Source organism: Equus asinus, chromosome 14 (genome assembly GCF_041296235.1).
Source record: "Equus asinus isolate D_3611 breed Donkey chromosome 14, EquAss-T2T_v2, whole genome shotgun sequence".
Classification (NCBI taxonomy): domain Eukaryota; kingdom Metazoa; phylum Chordata; class Mammalia; order Perissodactyla; family Equidae; genus Equus; species Equus asinus.
The window spans coordinates 39,769,090-39,791,509 of record NC_091803.1 but is presented as its reverse complement, the minus strand read 5'-3'; the positions used below and the strand labels follow the sequence as shown (position 1 = coordinate 39,791,509).

Below are 22,420 nucleotides of genomic sequence, written 5' to 3'. Positions count from 1 at the left end.
AAGAAAAGTCTTTGAATAAATTATGTACTTTCTGCAACAATCTGTGAGGCCCCCAGTATTCTCCCATTACTTTGTTGGGTGAACTGAGGCACAGAGAGGGACATCTACCTTGTGCATGTTTGGCTAGATGTGAAATTCCTCCAGCTGCCAGACTCTCGCTTTGGTAGATGGAGGAATTGAGGGTCAGAGAAATGAGTTGCCTTGGGCAAGTTATTTGTCATCTCTGTAGTTCCTGCCTTTCTGTTCCTTGGCATAAAATTGAGGGTAGAAGTACCTTATAGGGTTGCTGTGAGGATTAAATGAATTAATTCCTGCAAAACTGTATTAGTTGTTAGCTGTGTAACGAATCACCCCCAAATTTAGTAGATTAAAGCAACACATTAATTGTCTCGGTTTCTGTGGGTCAGGAACCAGGACACGACTTAGCTGCGTGCCTCCGGCTCAGGGTGTCTCATGGGGTGGTGGTCACGGTGTTGGGTGGAGCCGCGGTCATTTCAAGGCTCCCCTGGGGCCAGAGAAGGTGCTTCTAAAGCTCACGGACGTGGCTGCTGGCAGACCTCACTCTTTGACAGCCAGGAGCCTGGAGTAGAGTTACCTCCTGGGAGATGGTCTCATGAGATGTTCTGATTTGTTGGCTGAAAGGGTGGAATAGAATCTTGCTGTAATTTTCAAGTGTTGTGCTTTGTACCTATTCGAACAGGAAGATGAAATAAATTTAAAAATTGGGAAATAAATGAAACTCCAGAAGACCAGGGAATTTTGTCCTTTTCGTTTATTGATGCATTCCCAGCACCTAGATCCACGGCTGGCACTCCACAGATACCTCCTGAACTTATGAGAATGCACTGATACCTTTTTTTTTTTTGAGGAAGATTAGCCCTGAGCTAACTGCTGCCAATCCTCCTCTTTTTGCTGAGGAAGGCTGGCCCTGAGCTAACATCCGTGCCCATCTCCCTCTACTTTATATGTGGGACGCCTACCACAGCATGGCTTGCCAAATGGTGCCGTGTCCACACCCGGGATCTGAACTGGTGAACTCTGGGCCATCGAAGTGGAATTTGCGAACTTAACTGCTGTGCCCACTGGGCCAGCCCCTAAGAGGCTTTTCTTTTTTTTATTGGTGAGGAAGATCAGCCCTGAGCTAACATCTGTGCCCATCTTCCTCTATTTTCTATGGGGATGCTGCCACAGCACGACTTGATAAGCGGTGTATAGGTTGGCACCGAGGATCCGAACCTGTGAATCCCAGGCTGCTGAAGCAGAATGCACGGCCTTAACTACTATGCCACCCACCAGCCCCTAACTGATAGCTTTTGTAGCAAACTCTCCAGCCCCTTCTGGCTTGGAGGAGGGGACTGGCCGATGTGTGGTTAAGCTAACGCAGTGTTTGGTAGAGGTTAAATCCAATTGTCTGGCTATATTCATGGCTCTGCTTTGTTCTATATGGATTTGAAGCTGTCTTACGCTCTGGATGTGAGCAGTCAATTTGGGGAGAATTAAAGGTAATAAAATAGTGGAACCTGGAATTGAACATAAGCTGGTCCTTGGTTCTGAAGTCAAGTCAGAATCTCAGGAAAGAAACCTCAAGCTTCTGTGGAATCCATCAGTTTTCACAGCACTGAACCTGCGTGGGGGCTGCTGGAGTGCAGCGCTCTGTCCGGGAGAAGCGGAGCGAGCCTGGCGTGACTGCCTCGCTTTGCTGAGACGCCTGGAAATGATTCTTGTTTATGCATCATTGAGTCTTTGGAGCTACGTTCAAACAGGGTTTTGAATTCGCCTCCCCTTTCCCCAAAGCCGCGTTCAAAGCTGCACCACTGTTTATAGTAACATTTGCTTAATCATCTTTGTTAAAAGTACAGGGATATTAATCACAGAGACAGAAAGTAGGATGGTGGTTGTCAGGGACTGGGGAGGTGGGGGAAAGGGGAGTTGTGTAATGGGTGTGGAATCTCAGTTTTGCAAGATGAAAAAAATTCTGCAGAGGGATGGTGGTGATGGTTGCACGACAATGGGAATGTACTTAATGCCGCTGAATTATACACTTAAAAATGGTTAAGATGGTAAATTTTGTTATACATTTTATCACAATTAAAAATAAAAAAATTTTAAAATGAGAGACAAGAGAGAAAAAAAGATGTTGAAAAGTCTGCCCTGTCAGAGGCTGACTTTGTTACTGTTATTGTTTTCCAACCCGCCCCCCCCCCCCCCCACCCCACCTCCCGCAGTTGGCATGCATATGGCTTTTTGGTGTTTTTTAGGTGTCCGTATAATGGAGCCTGGTCAGCAGGAGATTCTTCCTGGCTTGTCTTCTAGGCAGGCACAGTGGTGACTGTGGCCTATCTTCCCCTCCTCTCTAACTTCTTTTTTATTAAACTTTTTGGTTTTAATTTATGTACAGTAAAATTCACTTTTTAAAGATGTACAGTTGTATGAGTTTTAACACTTGCAGAGATTAATGTGAGTCTGATACCACAATCATGATCCAGAACAGTTTCATCACCTCCAAAAATTCTCTCCTGCTTCCCCTTTGTGGTCAAACCTCCCCACACCCCCCAACCTTTGTCTACCACTGATCTGCCCTCCATCCCTGTAGCTGTGCCTTCTATACTGTCATATATGTGAAATCATGCAGCGTGTAGCCTTTTGAGACAGGTTTCTTTCATTTAGTGGCATGTTTTTTGAGATTCCTCCAAGTTGGTGCGTGTGCCAATAGTGCCTTCATTTTTAAGGATGGCTGGTGTTCCTTTGTACGGATGTACCGCCGTTCATTTAACTGTTTACCCGTTGAAGGACATTTGAGTTCTTACCAGTTTTTGATGAACTATTTTGTGTTCCTGCCGGTAGTATGAGAGTATCATTTGCTCCACGTTCTCCCCAGCCCTTATTATTCGTTAAGGAAACATTTTAGCCATTTTAATGGGTTTGTTGTGGTTTCAATTTGTATTTCTCTAAAGACTAGTCGTGTTTAACATCTTTTCTTGTGCTTATTTACTGTCTGTATATCCTCTTTGGTAAAATGTCTGCTCAAATATTTTGCCCTCACGTTTTTTTTTTTAATTGGGCATTTTTTTTAAGTTTTTAAAAATATATTTTGGATAGAAGTCCTTTAATGGCTATGTGATTTGTAAATATTTTTTTCCCATCTGTAGCTCATCTTTTCATGCTCTAAATGTCTTTCACAGAACAAGTCCCATTTAACAATTTTTTCTATTATGGAGCATGCTTTTGGCGATAAATCTAAGAACTCTGCCTAACCTCAGGTTAGGCATGAAAATTTTCTCAAAATTTTTTTAGTTTTATGTTTTACATTTCTCTGTGATCCAATTTGAGTTTATATAAGATGTGCGGTATTAGTTGAAGTTTATTTTTTTGCATGTAGATGTCCAGTTATTTGAAACCAGGTGTTGAAAAGACTGTCTTTCCTCCTGAATTGGCTTTGTACCATTGTCAAAAATTGGCTGTGTGTGTGTGTTTATCTGTGGACTCTGTTCCGTTCTCTGGGTCTGCGTCTGTCGTTGTGCCTCTGCTGCATTCCTCGAGTGCTGTTGGTTTATGGTCAGTCTTAAAATTAGGTAATGTGAGTCCTCCAAATTTGTGCTGCTTTTTCCAAATGATTTTGGCTATTCTAGCTTCTTTGCCTTCCTCTATGAATTTCGGAATCAGCTAGTCTGTATCTATAAAAGAATCCTGCTGAGACTTTGCTTGGGCTTGCGTTAAATCTGTAGATCAATTTGTTAATGACGTTTAACTATTTCGTCTTCTAACCCATGAAGTTCTGCTTTGATGTCTCGTCAGTGTTTTGTCGTTTTCAGCACACAGACGCTGGACGTGTTTTACTAGTTTTACTCCTATGTGTTTCATCTTTGGAACCATTATAGATGATTCTTTGTATAATTTTCCTTTCCACTTGTTTACTGCCAGTATGTAGAAATACAGTTAATTTTTGTATTTGACTTTGAAACCTCACTTATTAGTTCTAGGAGATTTTTATACATTCTTGGGATTTTCTATATAGAAAATCGTGTCATCTGCCAATGGGGACAATTTTAGTTGTTGCTTTGCAATCTGCATGCACCTTTTTGGCCTTATTTCACTGTTAGCACCTCCAGTACTGTGGTTCCTATTCCCTCAAGCTCACCTGTGAGCACCAACTTACCTTTAGGAGATGTCTGATGATCGTTAGTAACCCTAGGAAAGTTCCTTCCCTCTGAACAAAGCTGGCTGGTCAGGAGAATCCTGTTCACATTTGCGCAGAGTCTAACCAACCATGAGGTGCTGCAGACCCATGCTTAACAGCCCTCGTTTTCCAATGGAATCTTTTAAGGCTTTGCGTTTTCAACTTTATCCATTTCACTTGATTCCCTAAATTTATATGAAGCAATGTGCAACTTTGGAGTTAAAGGATGGTTTGACTCCCAGTTTCGAGTGTGTGTGTCATTTGGCTCTCTGAGTTGCAGTTTTCCTGTTTGCAAAATGGGCACCGTAAAACCAACCTCACGAAGTGTTGTTGATGATCCGGTGAGACCTAGTCTGTGACAGGGAGGAGAAAGGACCTGGACTCGGAGAGGCTTAAGGTGAATTGTGGCCCTGCCTTGGACTAGCTGTGTGATTTTCTTTTTTTTGATGGGCCACTTAACCTCTCTGAACCTCAGTTTCTTTATCTGTAAAATGAGAAGAATGAAAAATGAAGATAATGACCCTTCTTGCAGGGTTGTGGTGCGGATTGAACAAGAGCATGTCAGCAACACCACGAACATTAAGTGCCCAACTCAGAGGCAAATACTCACGTGTTGTAGATAGATAAGTGGATTTCCTAGTAAATACGTGGGGATCTTTTAAATGATGCACAGGTTTCCCCTGTAGGAGGTCTTGGCTTGGAGCTACTTTTCACTTCTTAGCGAGCCTGGAGGGCTTTCAAGGCACGTGTAACATCTCGAGTGCCCACCTCTGCCACAGGCCACGTGGGCAGCACTTTTCCCATAGAGACTTGATTCTTTTCCATGAAGTTTTTTCTCTCAGTCCTAAGGGGCTGTCCCCAATCTGAAAAAGAAGAATTTAATGAATTAACTGTAGGGTTTGAAAGGTTAATAGGTGGTCAGTGTGCATAAGTATATTGAAGGCTCTGAGAAGCTCTGAGGTGGGAGGAGGGGAGGACTGTGCTGATGTTGCTCAGCTCATCTTTTCCCAAGGGTGCTTAATGCTAATCCTCCATCCTTTTCTCAGGGCCCTTTGTCATCCCCTGGAACACAGTTTGGGAAGTAGGCTTAAAAAATATTTTCTGGGCTGGCCCAGTGGCACAGCAGTCAAGTGTGCATGTTCCACTTCAGCGGCACAGGGTTTGCCCGTTCAGATCCCGGTGCGGACATAGCACCGCTTGGCAAGCCATGCTGTGGTAGGTGTCACACATGTAAAGCAGAGGAAGATGGGCATGGATGTGAGCTCAGGGCCAGTCTTCCTCAGCAAAAAGAGGAGGATTGGCAGCAGATGTTAGCTCAGGGCTAATCTTCCTCAAAAAAAAAAAAGTTTCTCTTGGGGCCGGCCAGTGGTGTAGTGGTTAAGTTCACAAGCTCTGCTTCAGTGGCCCAGGGTTCGCGGGTTTGGATCCTGGGAGCACACCTACACACCACTTACCAAACCATGCTGTGGCAGCATCCCACACAGAAGAACTAGAATGGCTTGCAACTAGGATATACAACAATGTACTGGGACTTTGGGGAGAAGAAAAAAAAAAGAGGAAGATTGGCAACAGATGTTAGCTCTGAGCCAATCTTCCTCACCAAAAAAATAAAAATAAAAAATTAGAGCTAGCCCTGATGGTCTAGTGGTGAAAGTTCAGTACATTCTGCTTCCACAGCCTGGGTTCGGTTCCTGGGCACAGAACCACACTACTTGTCTGTCAGTAGCCATGCTGTGGCGGCAGCTCACAGAGAAGAACTAGAAGGACCTACAACTAGAATAAACAACTGTGTACTGGGGCTTGGAGAGTAGAAAGAAAAAAAAGGAAGATTGGCAACAGAGGTTAGCTCAGGGTGAATCTTTCCCAGCAAATAAATAAATAAATTCTATTAAAAAAAAATCTTCTCCTTATACCCTTATTTTATCTAAAGCAAAGATTCTCTTCCTCAAATTTCGGTCACTGAACCCGTCATTGTTTCTGCTATTCCTGTGTGTCACCTGCATTATTCTTCTCTTCCCTTAATATTTTTTTTTTCAATACATTCACTTTTGAGAACCTGTAAATTTCTTTTCAAATTATTCTTTATATCACTTCAAAACATGGAAAATTGTTTGTTAAAAAAATGTATTAGAAGAAATGCCTAAGTGTTAAAATACAAGTTTGAACCCTCTAACGACCTTGGGAATGTCCCACGTGGTGGGGATTCCGTTTCCCTCATTCTCTCTGCACGTTTTCCCGTTCTCTGACCTGTGAAGGAGGTGGCTTCCCCCAGCTGTCAGAGTGGCAAGGCTGGACGAGTGCTAAAGAGGCAGCGGGGAGAGGTGGCCTTCTGCAGGTTTGTCTTTGGAGGGTGGATTCCCACGGCAGCCGCTCGGGCCACGACAGAGGGTCCGCCTCACCAAAACCCTACCCCTGCTCCTCCTCCTCCTGAGCTTTTCTCATCATCACTGTTGTGGGGTGATCTGTGAGGGCACCCCCAGCTGTATCTCCTTGTCTCAGGAAGATGTGTGAGTTGCAGCTGAAAGACCAAATCCTTGGGGAGAGCCCAGCCGTTGACGTTGGGTCACTAACAGGTCACGAAAGGGAGGAGAAGTACCCCAGTGGCTCCTAGAGCATATGTGACTGCACTCGGGGTGGAGGTGGAGAAACTAGTCGAGCCCTCAGGACTCCTGAGCGAGCCTTTCCTTGGAGGATCTGTGCAGTTCCTGTGCGACAACAGCAGCCCTGCCCCCAGCTTTTCTAGGTGGAGGGTTAGGGTTTGATTAAATCACTTTGTCGGTTGCAAAAAGAGCCAGGTGTAGTGGTCTCATCTTCACCTGAGCCGTGGACACGCTGGAGCCAGAGAGGAGGAAAGTCCCATGAGATGGAGAAGAGAGAGTTGCTCTAGGATGTAGCTGACAGGGCTGCAGCCATCTGTGTGTCCTTGTTCAGAGGTGTCATCCTCACAGGCTCACTCAGTCATGTGTGGCCAGTGCAGACAAGGTGGAGGTGCCCACCCCATACGGGAGGAGATGAAGAGAGGACCTGCTCCATAGCAGCTTCATTGTCCCTCTTAGCATTTTCTTTAAGTTAAAAAAAATTTAAGGGGGCTGGCTGGGTGGCGTAGTGGTTAAGTTTGCATGCTCTTCTTCAGTGGCCCAGGGTTCACGGGTTCAGATCCCAGGTGCATACCTACACACTGCTCATCAAGCCATGCTGTGGCAGCATCCCACATACAAAATAGAGGGAGATAGGCACAGATATTAGCTCAGTGACAATCTTCCTCAAGCAAAAAGAGGAAGATTGGCGATAGCTGTTGGCTCAGAGCCAATCTTTCTCACCCAAAAAAAAAAAAAATTTAGGAGACTTAGACAATGAAAGTGTTTTCTGTTTTCAAACATTACTTTCGTATGCAAAATTGGTCAGCATAGCTGAAAAACCAAAAGAAAAAAATTTTTAAAAGTCAAAGCCTTATGCCTTCAGCACTCAGAGGTGAGTCTGATTAACACCACCTGTGTGCATAGCCTCTGGGCTCTGCACCCTCGCCCGCTGCAGCGTCACCTGTCTCTCACACATGCTCACACACTGGAGGGGCGGTGTGTAGCGTGGAGGAGGGGCACCAAGGCTCTGATGCCGGCTGCCTGGGTTCTACCCTGGGCTCTGCTGCGTCCTAAAGACCCCACTGTAGAATGGGTGTCATAGCAGCAACCTCATGGGTTTGTTATGAGGGTGCCACGAGTTAGCATGGGTAAACCACTTGGTTCCTGTGTGCCAGTGTCCGCTATTTTATTTTTACAGAATCGATTTATATGCAACATACCATGTGGTAACCTGACTTATAAAAATAGTTATTGAATGATTATATTTTTCTCCAAATGATTTTTAATGGCTGAAAAGTATTTGACTTTATTAGTACCATCATAATAAGTCCCCTAACTCTGGGTGTTTAATTTGTATCTCATTTTGCCTGTTTTTTATATGGGTTTTTTTTTTTTTTTTGCTGAGGAAGATTCACCCTGAGCTAACATCCATTGCCAGTCTTCCTCTTTTTTTTTTGTATGTGAGCCACTGCCACAGCATGGCCGCTGAGAGACCAGTGGTGTGGGTCTGTGCCTGGGAACCATACCTGGGCCACCAAAGTGGAGTGTGCCAAATTAACCATCCGGCCACGGAGCTGGCCCTTGTTTATGCTTTAATGAACTTCCTTCTTCTCTGGCTTTTTCTGTTTCCTGGTCTTGTTTTTTGGTGAAGCAAGCCCACCCCTGCCCTCTGAGGTGGGTGCTGATGCCCCTGGAGCCCTGGTCAGCTTTTGGTCTTCTCTGTCCACCTTGCTTCTCACCTGTTTAGGCTGACAGGCACCTGGCGGTGTGACCTGGGCTGAGCTTGAGGGTCCCTGCTGACGTGAGCCTCAGCTGTCATCTCCATCTGTTTCACACACTCTGGGAGGGTTTCTGAGGCCTTTCATGGTTAGCATGCACTTAATTAATCCATCCCATTGCCTCGTGAGGTGTCAAATAAAAAAGCATTTTTTTGGTAACTGTAACGGACCTGTGTAATGATAAGAATGATAAATTCTATGTGGCTTCTCCTCCTACAAGTTAAAGTCCTGTTGGCTGGTTGCAAATCAGTTGTTCAGGGTCTGGGCATTATTTTCTTGGACCAGTCACGTGATAAAAATACCTTTTGGTGGGACGAGAACTCTCTAGTTTGCCACAGCCCCCGTCCCCTGCTCCCTCTTGTCTTACGCCTGCTCTGCTTTACTCGTTGGTCTAACGTGTCTGACTACTGTGGTCATTTCAGTCTGTTTTCCATCTTAAGAGACACGCTGTGGCAGGATTGTTATGAGTATCAGCTAAAGTAATGGGCTTGACAGAACTACGCACTCACATACCACGCACGCACGTCAGAGTCCTGGTTTTGCTGTGGCACAATAGTTATGTAAGAGGTCACCTTTGGGGGAAACTGGGCCAAGGGTATACAGGACCTGTTGGTGTTACCTTTGCAACTTCATATGAATCTGTAATTATTTCAAAATACAAATTGAAAAATAAAAAGGACCTCATCATGTCTGGGGGTCAGGAGCCACTTGCCTCTTTGGAGGGGTCAGTGTGCCCTCAGGTGTTTGTTTCATTCAGAGCAGTTCCAGTGACCTGAAAGTGTTAATTTTTCACAAAATTCGAACAAGTTCATTGGTGCAAAGTTGTCTGGGATGAGTTTATGGCTCCCAAAGGTTCCAACCCAGTGGTTTGATATATTCTCCACGGCTTCTCATCATCATTTTGATGGAAGTCAGATTTATATTAAAAAATCTTGTTTTGTATCTGTTAGGTCTGGTTTTTAGATAGAGCCTTATTACAGTATTAAAAGACTGATCGAAAGCAGAAGACAAGCAGCCACTTGAAACATTTCAGTGCTGGCTGCAGAGTTGCAGAGGAATCAGGAAGCCTGTGTGGTGTGAGCAACGAGCTGAGACGTGGCAGCCGATGCTGGCGCCACTCCGCTGTCAGTCTGCCTCAGTGAACCTGCCTGTTCCGCCTCCTGGAAAACGTTCTGCCATGAACTGTTGTTAAATTATGCCATATAGAAATGCATATAAATTGCTTTCCTCCCCTCCTTTTAAGATAATATGTGACTTGAATTCACATGTGGAGATTAGGAGCAGGCTGCGATGAGTGACAAGACTCGGGCTGAGGGAATCCAAGAAAACAAGCTGTATAATCCATGTACATCGGGGAATATTTCCCTCCTACAGACCTTTTCAGGACTTGTTAGTTGTTTAGCTTCAGACGTTTGCTATTCATATCACAGAAAGAGAAGGCGCAGACACCTATAGAAACATCCATGACAGGCTGTCTAGGAGGAACGGGATAATTAAGGGACTTCTCTGCGGTGTACTCTCTCTAAAGCTTCTGAGATGAATGTGGAGTTATCAGGCGACACCTAAGTCTATGGTCGTGTCTGCACTTGGTGCTGATGTGCTTTCTGCCAAAACAGAGCACAGAAGCAGAGTATAAAGTGCTGTCTTTGTGGGCTGAGGTCTCTTCAGATGCATTGAAAACAGACAGAAACTGATGGACAGTTTCAAGTTTTTCCACTGAGTAAATGTACGACTTATCTATACTGAGGAATGGTATTTCCATCCATAAATCAAGTTGGAAGCTTAGTATCTATGGGGCTTGTAGTAATTGCATGAGCTTGGAGGAAGGCGTGAAATGTACACGCCAGGTTTTTAGCCTTGGTTACCATGGGGAAGGGGTAAGTGGAGCAGTAAACAAGGGAATAGGGACTTCACACACAAGAAGGGGTGTGAAAGGTATTTTTTCCATGAAAAATTGCATTTAGTTGTGTGTGTGTGCATATGCCTAGAGAGATGCTAGAATAGATATAAACTGTTAGTGGGGTTTATTTCAAGGTGGTGGGTTTTCAGCTGATTTTTACATTCTTTCTTAAATGTGCTCTGATTGAGTATCTTTGCAATGAGCAGTTTAATTTTTATAATCATAAAAGAAACCCATTGTTAAAACTCTTTTCATTGTGAGGAAATATTCCACCATGTTTAAAGACAGCGTCCAATACCTTGGGGGGAAGAGCAGAAACAGAAAATGTGGAAGAGGCACCTCTCTTTGGGGTAGCTGGTGAGAAACCAAGTACAGATCCGAAAGGAGGCAGAGAAGAGCTCTCTTGGGCCTTGGGGTAGAGACACCTGGGTTTGTACCTTGGCAGTGTGCCTTACTTATGACCTTGACCATGGCCATGTGACCTTGGTCACAGACCTTATTTGTACCCCAATTCCTCTCCTGTAAAATGAGGAGACTACTACAGGGTCATTGTGCCTGACACGTCATAGACCCTTAAATATTTTCCACTGAATGAAGAATGGATGGATGAATGAATGCATGTACGCTTGGTTCAATGAGGTCACATATGTAAAGTCCAAGCTATGTGGTAAATACTCAACAAATGGTAGTTTTCTCTCCCTGATCCTCGTGTTCTTTCCTCCAGCCAGTGTGCCTGGGGAGTGAATTTGGTAGAGTGGGATCTTGTCATAGCCTGAGTTCATGCTCCATGGCACAGTCTTACGTGGAGGTAGATGCAGACTTGGTCAACTGCTTCTCCTCTTTATGCCTCAGTTTCCTCCTCTGTAAAATGGGTATTGTGATAACACCGTGGAAAGATTAAATGAGATGATAGATAAAGACTTCACATAATAGTTAATAAAAATATTGAGTATTCCCCGGGTTGAATACCTAGTACTTAGCACATGCTTCTGTAAATGGAGAGAATATTACAGAGTGCCTGACACAGAATAGGCACCTAGCTGATTGATAGATTCAAAGAATCCAAGCACAGCACATGTCAGCATCCTGAATTTCTGGGCAGTGGAACCAGTTAATGCTTATTTCCATCACAAATCAACAGTTCTTGAGGCATTCTGCAAATATACCCTCACTAAAGTAGTCTCTTCCAGTGATCTCTAAAAGAATATATTAATATTTGTAAGATGTGCATTGTGTGTCTTTCTTTACAAAGATTCCTCCCTGCCTTGGGTCTAAATTGCCAATTTTTAATATATATATATTTAACATTCTTGTACCTGCAGAGAAAACGAGGTGCTCAAAGTCCAACTGAAAAAGTATGTAGGAGCTGTCCAGATGCTGAAAAGAGAAGGTCAGCCGGCTGAAGGTGAGGGGGAGACTGAGCCTGGGGTGGGGGGGGGGGGTGGGCGGGCAAACCTTTCTATCTTCATAGCCCCTGTACCTGGCACAAGGTAGGCACTCAACTTGTGATGAGTGTGTATTCGGGTAGATTGGAAGAACAGTGCTGGTCAGGATTCTGGAAAACTAATTACATGGAAAACCCTGTTGTGTATTCTTGCTAAGTGCATAAATAATATTGTGAGATTTACTTGCTAGATTATTAGCAGCAGTCATATCAATTTGTGTGCTTAGGGAATTTTATGTCTAGAGTCTTGAGACACTTGCAAGGTAGTGAAACTTGAGTCCCATCAGGCTAGAGGTGAAAGCAATAGAATGTCAAAGGGGTGGAGAGTCAGAGCTCTAGAGTTCGGCTGACCAGGTTCCAACCCCAGCTCTGGTTAAATTTCTTAATCTCTCTGTACTTCAGTTTTCTCCTCTGTAAAATGGGGTTAGTTAACAGTGCCTACCTCATGAGGCAGTCCATGTAGACATCTTGGCGTAATACCACAGAGTAAGTACTAAGTAAATTTTAGCTATTATTGTTATTAATCAGAAATACAAGTAGACAGAAAAATGGTCACTTGACCAAGATCTCTCTAAATGAGGTGGTGCTATATGCTTCCTCTGTCTGCAGTGTGGCTACAGGTTAATTGTCATGAATCTACTAAAATATTTCTCAAGTTTTCCTGAAGAAATGATATCCAACTTTGGCTGAACCATCTTGCAGCCTTCAGCCAATGGACCATTACCAGATTTTCTTAAAGAAAATTGAGCTTTTGGAATGTGGACATTTTAACAAAAGGGTGGACACACCGTGCTCACAGGTCTTGTGAGTCAGCCAGACCTGGATTGAATTCAGGCTCACCACTACAACTGACCTCTTGGAGTTACTGTCCATCTGTAAGAGGAAATATCACATGATGTCATTGTGGGGATTTACCGAAACAGTGAATGCCAAGCTTCCAGTATGGCACCTGGCGTGTAACTGGTGCTCAGTAAATGGTAGTTATTTTTCCATTTGATGGAGGGAGACAGGATCGGAATCCAGATATGGCTTGCATAATGCTATCACAAGTGCATGAATTTTCTTTGAAGTGTTTGTATTTATTATGGTCTCAGTTTGATCAGGTTCAACATGCTGGTGATTTTTCTTTTATTGAGGGCATAATAGTTTATAACTGTGAATTTTCAGGTGTACATTATTATTTTCAGTCACCATATATATGCGCCCCTTTACGCCTTATGCCCACTCCCCAACCCCCTTCTTCTCTGGTAACCACTAATCTGTTCTTTTTGTCCATGTGTTTATTTCCCACATATGAGTGAAATCATGTTTGTCTTTCTCTATCTGGCTTATTTCACTTAACGTCATACCCTCAAGGTCCATCTATGTTGTTGCAAGTGGGGTGATTTTATCTTTTTTTTATGGCTGAGTAGTATTCCATTATATATATCTACCACATCTTCTTTATCCAAATATCAGTCGAAGGGCACTTGGGTTGCTTCTACTTCTTGGCTATTGTGAAATAATGCTTCAATGGACATAGGCGTGCATAAGTCTCTTTGAATTGTTGATTTCATGTTCTTTGGATAAATACCCAGTAGTGGGATAGCTGGGTCATATAATATTTCGATTTTTAACTTTTTGAGAAATCTCCATACTGGTTTCTATAGTGGTTGCACCAGTTTGCATTCCCACCAGCAGTGTATGAGGGTCCCCTTTTCTCCACATCCTCTCCAACATTTGTCATTTTTTGTCTTGGTAATTATAACCGTTCTTATGGGTATAAGGTGGTATCTTAGTGTAGTTTTGATTTGCATTTCCCTGATAATTGTGATGTTGAGCATCTTTTCCTGTGCCTATTGGCCATCTGAGTATCTTTGGGAAAATGTCTGTTCATATCCTCTGCCCATTTTTTGATTGGGTTGTTTGTTTTGTTGTTGTTGATTTGTATGAGTTCTTTATATATTTTGGAGATTAACCCCTTTTGGATATATGATTTGCAAACATTTTCTCCCAGTTGGTGGGTTGTCTTTTCATTTTGTTCCTTGTTTCCTTTGCCTTGCAGAAGCTCTTTAGTCTGATGTAGTCCCATTTGTTTACTTTTTCTTTTGTTTCCCTTGCCTGATTAGACATGGTATTCGAAAAGATGCTTCTAAGCCCCATGTCAAAGAGTGTACTGCCTGTATTTTCTTCTAGGGATTTTATGGTTTCAAGTCTTACTTTCACGTCTTTAATACATGTTGAGTTGATTTTTGTGTATGATGAAAGACAGTGGTCTACTTCCATTCTTTTGCATGTGGCTGTCCAGTTTTCCCAACACCATTTATTGAAGAGACTCTCCTTTCTCCATTGTATGTGTTCTTGGCTCGTTGGTCAAAGATTAGCTGTCGGTAGATGTGTGGTTTTATTTCTGGGCTTTCAATTCTGTTGCATTGATCTGTGTGCCTGTTTTTGTACCAGTACCATGCTGTTTTGATTACTGTAGCTTTGTGGTATATTTTGGAGTCAGGGATTGTGATGCCTCCAGCTGTGTTCGTTTTTCTCAGGATTGCTTTAGCTATTCGGGGTCTTTTGTTGCCACATATGAATTTTAGGATTTTTTGTTCTATTTCCATGAAGAATATCATTGAGATTCTGATTGGGACTGCACTGAATCTGTAGTTTGCTTTAGGTAATGTGGACATTTTAACTATGTTTATTCTTCCAATCCATGTGCATGGAGTATCTTTCCATTTCTTTATGTCGTCATTGATTTCTTTCAATAATGTCTTATGGTTTTTATAGTGTAGATCTTTCACCTCCTTGGTTAAATTTATTCCTAGATATTTTATTTTTGTCATTCATTCCATTCATTACACATTTTGAATGAATAGTGGTAGTCTAGCCCTTAACCCTTTCCAAGCAAGTTCGAGTCTATTCTCACGTGACTCAGTAACCCTGTGATGCGTAGGTGTGTTTCCTCTATTTTAAAACATTCATTATTGGAGGCTCAGGAGGACCTAAGGGGCTAACACATGTATCTGGGATGGAAGTGAACTCGGGCCATTTTCCTCCAAATCCCTGGTTCTTTGCATTATAACGTTCTTAAACTTTAGTTTGCAGAGGCATTGCCTGGCGAACCTGTTAGATATGCCTTTTCTTAGAAGGGGAGAGAACTCCTCTTCTCAGGAGTGTTTCAGTGGATCAAGGATGGGGCTCTAGACTGGCATGTCTAGACTGTGGACCGTGCCACCACCTTTTGAGAAATCTACACTTTACCTACACAGAACTTAATTTGGTGCAGTAAGAAAATTAAACCTAGCAAGAAAAGAAGCACCACTGGGCTTGCATTTGATTTAAAAACCTCGACACTATAAAATACATTTCTGATTAGGAACCATTTTGGAGTGATTTCCCCTAAAATTGATACACGGAACCTACAATAGACAGAATGGCTTCTCATGGCAGCCAAAGTTCCCCTTCCCAAGACCCAGCTTGAATGCTCTGAGCCAAAGCTGGGGATGAGCCTTTTCAGGACACAGTTGCAATGGCCCTTAAATGGGTTAGAGCTGAGACAATTAAGCATATTTTGATCCTGAGTGCAGCAGCAGTCCCTTACTACTTGGCTTCTTCCTGTCTAATTTAGGACCATGGGCCTTACCTGTGAGTCGTCCTTCAGTGGGAGGTTTTTGTGACAGCCCTCAAATGCGGGCACGTACTGATCGATGCCCTGTTGTTGCTCATGTGAGTCCTGCGGTTCACTGCTTCTCTCCCTTTGGAAATACTGGTGAGCACCAGCTATGTGCTGGGCACCGTGAAGCAGCCTCGTTAAAAGGCGTTCTTTGGGAAATTGTACTTGGGGCTTTCAAGAACATTTATCTAATTTTCAAGTGATGTCATCTATTACTCAAAGAAATTGGGGCTCACCCCTCAACCCCAGCTAGTTGCTGACTCAGTTTGTTGAAAGCTATTGATTATGGGACCTGGCCAGGTTGGGTGGCTTGGGGAGTCTGGGGAGTTGGAGGAGCAGAGGCAAGGAGAGGTTGGAGAGGGAGAGAGTCCTTTCTCATCTGTGATTTCCTTGGCTCCTGATGTTAGAGGGGTGGACATAGAGATGTGTACTAGCTTCTCAAATTCTCGATGGGAATTCAGAATGTGTTTTCCATAATATAAGCCTTTTAGTTTGAGGATATAAGGATTCTTTTTATCTTTTGGCAATAAATTGTTTATGAAACTGCTAGCTCATCAGGGAAAAGAGTGGAAAATTATTTAAGCCTCAAATGCTTTCAGGGTTGAATTAGATTGCTGAGGGCCATATTGGGATCCTCTCCTTGTTACATTGTTCTTGTGGAAGAATGCCTCCAGGATTTAAAAAAAACCCCACAACTTAAAATGGATCTTAACAATAGATTGTTGACGATCGTTAATTTTACATATATCAGATTTCAAATTCCCACCCTCTTCCTTTTTTAAAAGACAGATATAGTCCCTCTAAGAAAATCATGATTTAATACCCAGCAAAATATGGAGTAGAATTGTGGGTTGCCTCATTAACTGATTGAAAGACTTTTTTTCCTAATGTGGTCCAGAAGTGAGGTTGCGTTATTCACCACTGACGTGCTGTTTTTCCTTGGTGAGATCAGAAGAGTTCCCCAAAGCTTATGCCTTCATTTCTGTTTTTGGATCTCTCTCATCCTGGAACTTGTGGTCTTTGTGCTCTCCCTCCAGCCTTAGAGCCATGGCGCAAGGACTGTTGTGTCCATGAGGGACTGGCTGGGCAATTAAACTTCCACTGTAACTCTTATTGGATATTTGACCAATTCTGTGGTTAAGGAACTTGGACAGCCTTTCTCCTCTCCAGGGAGCCAGTGAAGGGCGGTTTCGCTTGTGGAGAGAGAGCAGATCACTCTCCAGACTCCTGTTTTCCTCTCAGCTTATTGCTGACGTTGAAATACAGTATGCTGCAAGTTGGTTTCTTGTCTGGAGGAGCCTTCTGGCAGCTCACTGAGAGGCCTGGGAAGCAGATGAACCCACTCAGTCTCAGAGACCTGATAGGTTGTATTGACAAGACTGGCTCTTTCTCTTAGGGGTGAACTCAGAGAAGGGGGAACTCGTTGGGTGGTTCAGATGCTGAGTGGCACAATGTGTCCAACACCTGGTGAGAAAAAGGTCTCCAGGCCTGGGCAAGCCCTCGCTTGGAGGGACGCTGTTAGCTACTGGCTTTTTACATGGTCTTTTTCCTTTGTTCAGCCTGCGGTTTATTAGAGTTCTGAGGCGTGCTGGTTCTGTCAGATGTTAGTTGGCGTTGAGAGAGAGAGCGTGCAGACACAGATCTTACGTGAGATTCTTACATATTTTGTGCTTAGACCTCGTAGCAAGTGATCAGCAGATAACTGTGTTTCAGTTTAGAGATTATCATTAATCACAGCTCTTCTCCTTTCCTTTCAAGTTCTCTGTAAGAAATAGATGCAGGAATCAGAGAAATACTGATCCAAATAACACTGTTATTACTGACAGTGATTGGAAATTCCAGCTTGGCTTGTAGCCAGAGTCACACTCCCTAATGCGCTGCCTCCCAGGTGTAGGCCCGGGGACCCCCCTTGGGAGGGATTCTTGGCTCTGCAGAATTTCTTCTCACCCTGTGGGGACCAACAGGGAAGAGAGTCCATGGGGGTCTTTCACTTTTTAATCCATTAACTCCACCTGCGTGAGAATCTCACCAGTCAGGCACGAGGTGGGGAGGGAGGCTGGGGGTGTTACGCTGGAAGTCTCAACCTGGAAGCATGGCCGCAGGGTGGACGTCCTTCGCTGAGAGCTGTGAGACTGCAGCTGCTGAGATGTCTCCTGCGGGAGATCCTGGGGCAGCAGGCTGGGTCAGGAGCGTGGTTTAGTGCGTGGCCACCGCCTCCATTGCATCTGACCCCCTGGAGGAAAGGCTGCGTCAACAGAAGAAGGCTTGTTCCACCTGTAGGTGTTCATCTTTCTCCAAGGGTGTCACTTCATCTCAGTCCTTGCACGTGCCCCCATGAAAAAGGCGGTCACGGCCAAAACGTTTGGGAAACACCGTGCCTTGTCCATTCTTCTTGCCTGTCACGATGGATGTTAATGCATGAACGACTTCTGTGGTAAAGATACTGAGGACTCCCCTGGGCAGCTGACTTAGAGGCCTTGTGACCTCTCTGTGCCTTAGTTTCTTTCTCTGTAAAGCAGGAATTGTGATACCACCTTCCTCATTGCATTTTGGGGGAAGATGAGATAAATTAGTACATGGAAAGCACTCAGAATGATGTCCGATATGTAGTAGCCACTCAATAAATGTTAGCAATGAATAGTATTAGTGTTTTTATAATCTCACTCTACCTCTCATAGTCTCTTTGTAAATAATAAGCTGGGATTAAAATAGTATGTACTTCCTAGGTGGTTGTTATGAGGATTAAATATTCAATGATGTAGTTCAGATGACATGCTTGGATCAGAGTCTGGGATCTAGAAAATGCCCAGAACCCTTACACGGCCAAAGGGATGTTTCAGATGTGATTGAATTAAGGATTTTGAGATGACTTGTATCCAACCGTGCAGCCCCTGGCCTCTCTCCACTCGGGGGCCTCATGTTCTTGTCCCCAGGGTGCACAGAGGCACAGATGTCTTTGTTTGAGGCAGGCTTCTTTGGTTGCAAGGAAAACTGGCCCATGACGATGTGTGTGTTTGTGTCTGGTTCCAGTGGGATAAACACAGAAACTCATGGAAACATAGATCTCATCACTCCACCGTTTAAAACCCACTCCAGGCTTTTTGGTGACGGCTTTCAGCGCTTGCTGTGATCTAGCTCTTCCCTACATCCCCACCACCACCTCAGCCATACAGTCCGCCAGGCTAATTTCTACCTCAGGGCCTTTGCACTTGTCCCTCTGCTGGAATGCTCCTTCCTAGATGTCTGCATGGCTGATTCCACCTGATGAGGCAGGTCTCCATTCAGATGTGTCCTTTCCCTCATTCTTTGTTCTCTTATTTCCTTTATCTTCATCACAGTACTTATCAGTACCTCGTGGTATCTTGGTTATTTACTCCCTTCCTGTTTACTGTCAGTATTTTACCTTGCACCGTACAATCAACAAGAATGTCGATGTTGCCTCTTTTTTTCTCTGCTGTGTTCAGAGTGCCCTGAACGGTGCTTGACCCATGGTGTGTGCTCCGTAAATACTGATAACATTTATAAAAATGACCCATGGCATGTGCTCCATAAGTGAATAGAAATCTGCTATTAGAATATTAGAATAGAAACCTGATGGCGTGTAGGTGATTGAAGACCCATGTTGGCTGTGGGGAGCTCAGCACAGGCTGAGTTCGTGGGTCTTCATTCTGGTGCCACACCAATAATGTGCTATCCCCGGGTATCTGCTGCTTTGAGTTGTGCCTCCAACCAGGTTCTTCTGACCACGTATGGTTTCTGCTCCTTGTGACTATAGTTAGCATGTGGCTCTGACTGTTCCATGGTTTTCATCTTTCAGAACTCCTTGGATTACAAGAGTCATAAAATCCAGTTTAATCTGGCTTAAACAAGAAAAAGAGAAGTCCAAGAGTGCCTGTCTTCAGGGATGGCTTGATCCAGGGGCTCAAACAATATCAGGAGTTTTTTTTCTGTTTCTCAGCTCTGTGTTTTCAGTATTGGCAGTGTTGTGCTGGTAAATGTTTAACAACCAGACCTCTGGGGGAAAAAAGGTGCTCATTTAGAGTTCTTACTGATTTCCATGGTGCACATGCTCCCACTGTGACTGATTTCAAGCTGCCAGCACCACGTCACTGAATGCCGAATTGGGAACAGGTGCGCTCATTGGGCTCCCGTGAGCCGATGTGCCCCAGCTCCGGCGACCCTCTGTGTGCTGGCCCTGTTTTCAGGCAGGTGTTCTCATGCTGGCAGAAGGCTGCCAGCAGCTCCAGGTTTAATGTTCCCAGCAACCAGCTGAAGAGAGAACTCGTCCCCTCTAGTTTCCTTATAAACCGCTCCGCTGTCTTCCCTTCCTTAGAACAGTGGTTCTCAGTCCTGGCTTCATACAAGTCACCTGGGGAACTTTGAAAAGTCTCAAGGACTTAGAGGATATCACTTTCAAATTAGTGAAGTTCAAGGTCAGCCAGTGTGCTCCAACTGTGCCAGCACTCTCTGCTTCTTGGTCAGTGGTGGACATCTCAAATCACGTTGACACATGAAATTAACCATTGCAGTCAACCAGCTAGAAAGCGGCCGAGCCCCGATTCCCACACAGACGTAAGCTAAGTGCACGCTTTCCCCAGCACTCCTCCGAGTTTATTCTCCCAGAAACGCTCCAGGTGATGACATCTACAGTGTCGCTCTGGGCCTCAGAGGTGGTGAGTGACGGCTCGCTGCCTGCTGTGGGGCAGCCTCTGCCTGGGGCTGGGCGGCTACTTCTTAACTTGATCCTAGGAACAATTCACTCCATTCCCCTCTTCTCCTAGGATAACTGAAACCTGATCGTGTGCCATCAACCACATCGGGGGCCAGGTCAGAGCACGAGGGGCTCAGAACTGGATGTCAGACCTGGAGAAAGCAGAACTGTTCACTTCCCACTTCTTGGTAGCAGTGGTGTGTGTAGACAAGGCCTGCTGTGGGTGTTTTTCTCTTCTTCCTTGAAGGCCCCTCCTTCCCTGGTCAGAGGAAGCCATGGCCTCGGGAAGGAGCATGGGGAGGGTGATGGTAGAGCATGGAGGCGAAAGGCAGGCACAGGTTTTCCAGTTGGGGGATCTCGGTTGAATCTCAGCCCCATCGTTTACTCGCTCTGAGTTCTTGGAATAAGTTTTTATCTCAGAGCCTCAATATTTTCATTTGAGGAGTAGAGATAATAATGTTGACCTTATAGAATTACTTGAAGTTTAAAGGGGATGACGCGTGTAAAGTACTGGCAATTGTTGGCATTATTTTGGATCGGAGATGCATTTTGAAGGGCGTCCGGGCTGTGGAAGGTCAACGCACATTAGCAGAACACCTGTACATTAATTTCTGAAAGTGGAGGAATAATTATGGTGATAATTGTAGAGTAAACCTCTTTGAAAGCTTTGCAGGCCATTGTCTTGGTAAAACACTATTTGTGTGATTGGCTGGTTTCCTGACCTTTAAGGAAGAATCTAAACAGGTAGCCCCAGTACCTGGCCCCTGCTAAGTGCTCAGTACTGTCAGCCCCAGGAAGACATTCCAGGCACAGTGGCCAGTGATTTGATATCTAGAAAAGTCCACAGTGTAATGTGCCCAACACCCAATGTACTCACCACCCAGATTTAACAGACAATTTATTATTTATTTCAGATTAATAAGAATTAAAAGTTACAACTGCAGTTGAGAGTGTCCTTACTGATTGCGCCCACAGATGTTTCCAGATTAACTCTGATGGGCCCAGCTTGGGTGGCGTGCCTCGCTTAGGCTAATCCCAGGGACTTGGGGGCCGTTAGAACTCTGATGGACCAAGCCAGGCTCACATGCCCACTCCCAGGACTGCCAGCCCCATCCAAACACACTGGAATGAGAACAGGAGAGGGAGAGGCCCCCAGAAGTGAGAGATGGATTCTGGTAAGAGACGAGAGGATGTTGGGTAGCAGAAACGGATGATGCTGCCGCTGGAGTGGCATGGGCAACAGCACTAACTCCAGAATCTTTATACAGGAGAGGTTTGGTGGTTTTGTAGGAGAAGGGGCTTGGAGGCATCATCTTTTTGAGACTGCATCTGCATAGCGTGCCATCTGTCTTTATTGAATTTGTATGTTTATTTGGGATAATGTATCAAGTGGAACTAGGTTTCACTGCATAGAAAAGAAAACCCAGACAACAGTGACTTCCACGAGGTTTTTCTCTTATCTAACACAAGTCTGGGAGTGAGTAGTTTAGTCCAGGGCTAGTGTGATGGTTTCACAGTTGTTGGGAATGAAGGCTGCTTTTTTCTTTTTGCTCCACTATCCTCAGTACGTAGCTTTTTATTGTGATGGTTGCCTCATGGTACCTAGATGGTGGCTGTTGCTCCAGCCACCACATCTGTATTTCAGGCAGATAGAAGCAGGAAGTGGGGAAGGGCAGAGCGTGCATTTCACAGCTGAATTCTATAAGGATTTAAGGCTGTAAGGATAATCTTTCTTTTAGGAGCTTTTCAGGTTCCTCCTTCCCCCATGACTGCTGCTTATAGCTCTTGGGCTTCCCCTAACAGCAAGGAAAGCTGCGAAATGTGGTTGCTTAATTGGTGCATAAGGAAGAAGGGACAGTGGCTGTTAGGTAGGCGGCCAGCAGTCCCTGCCGCAGGTGACTTTGGGGAGGGTGAGGCTGATGGAAAGTATGTGGGGAGGAGTGGGGGCTGTTGCTGAAGTCCCCCCAAGCCAGCCCGTAGTGTCTACTAGGAAAAGCTTCACCAAACATACAGGGTCATGATTGCAAGGGGCCCCAGTCCCGGGTTCTAGAAGCGGCCGTGTCTCTCTGGAGACCTCCAGAAGGGATGATGTTTTATTTGCTCACGCTGGTTTTGTCCCCTGCCAGATGCTTTCCTCTCCTAAATCATCGCAAAGGCCATTGCCTGGGAACACCAAGTGTCG

The 22,420-nt window shown here is 44.5% G+C and overlaps 1 protein-coding gene across 17 annotated transcripts in view; it reads left to right on the top strand.

Annotated features, from left to right (window-relative positions):
* Positions 1-22,420, top strand: part of SNX29 (sorting nexin 29) — a 577,711-nt gene that overhangs the window by 173,294 nt on the left and 381,997 nt on the right. For all 17 annotated transcript variants that reach the window (XR_006513608.2, XR_011494296.1, XM_070484912.1 and 14 more), the window contains one exon: positions 11,757-11,839. Coding sequence is in view for 15 of the 17 variants with exons in the window: in XM_070484912.1 (XP_070341013.1) it covers positions 11,757-11,839 (83 nt within the window). In the remaining 2 variants the exon portion in view is untranslated. The remainder of the gene's footprint in view (positions 1-11,756; positions 11,840-22,420) is intronic.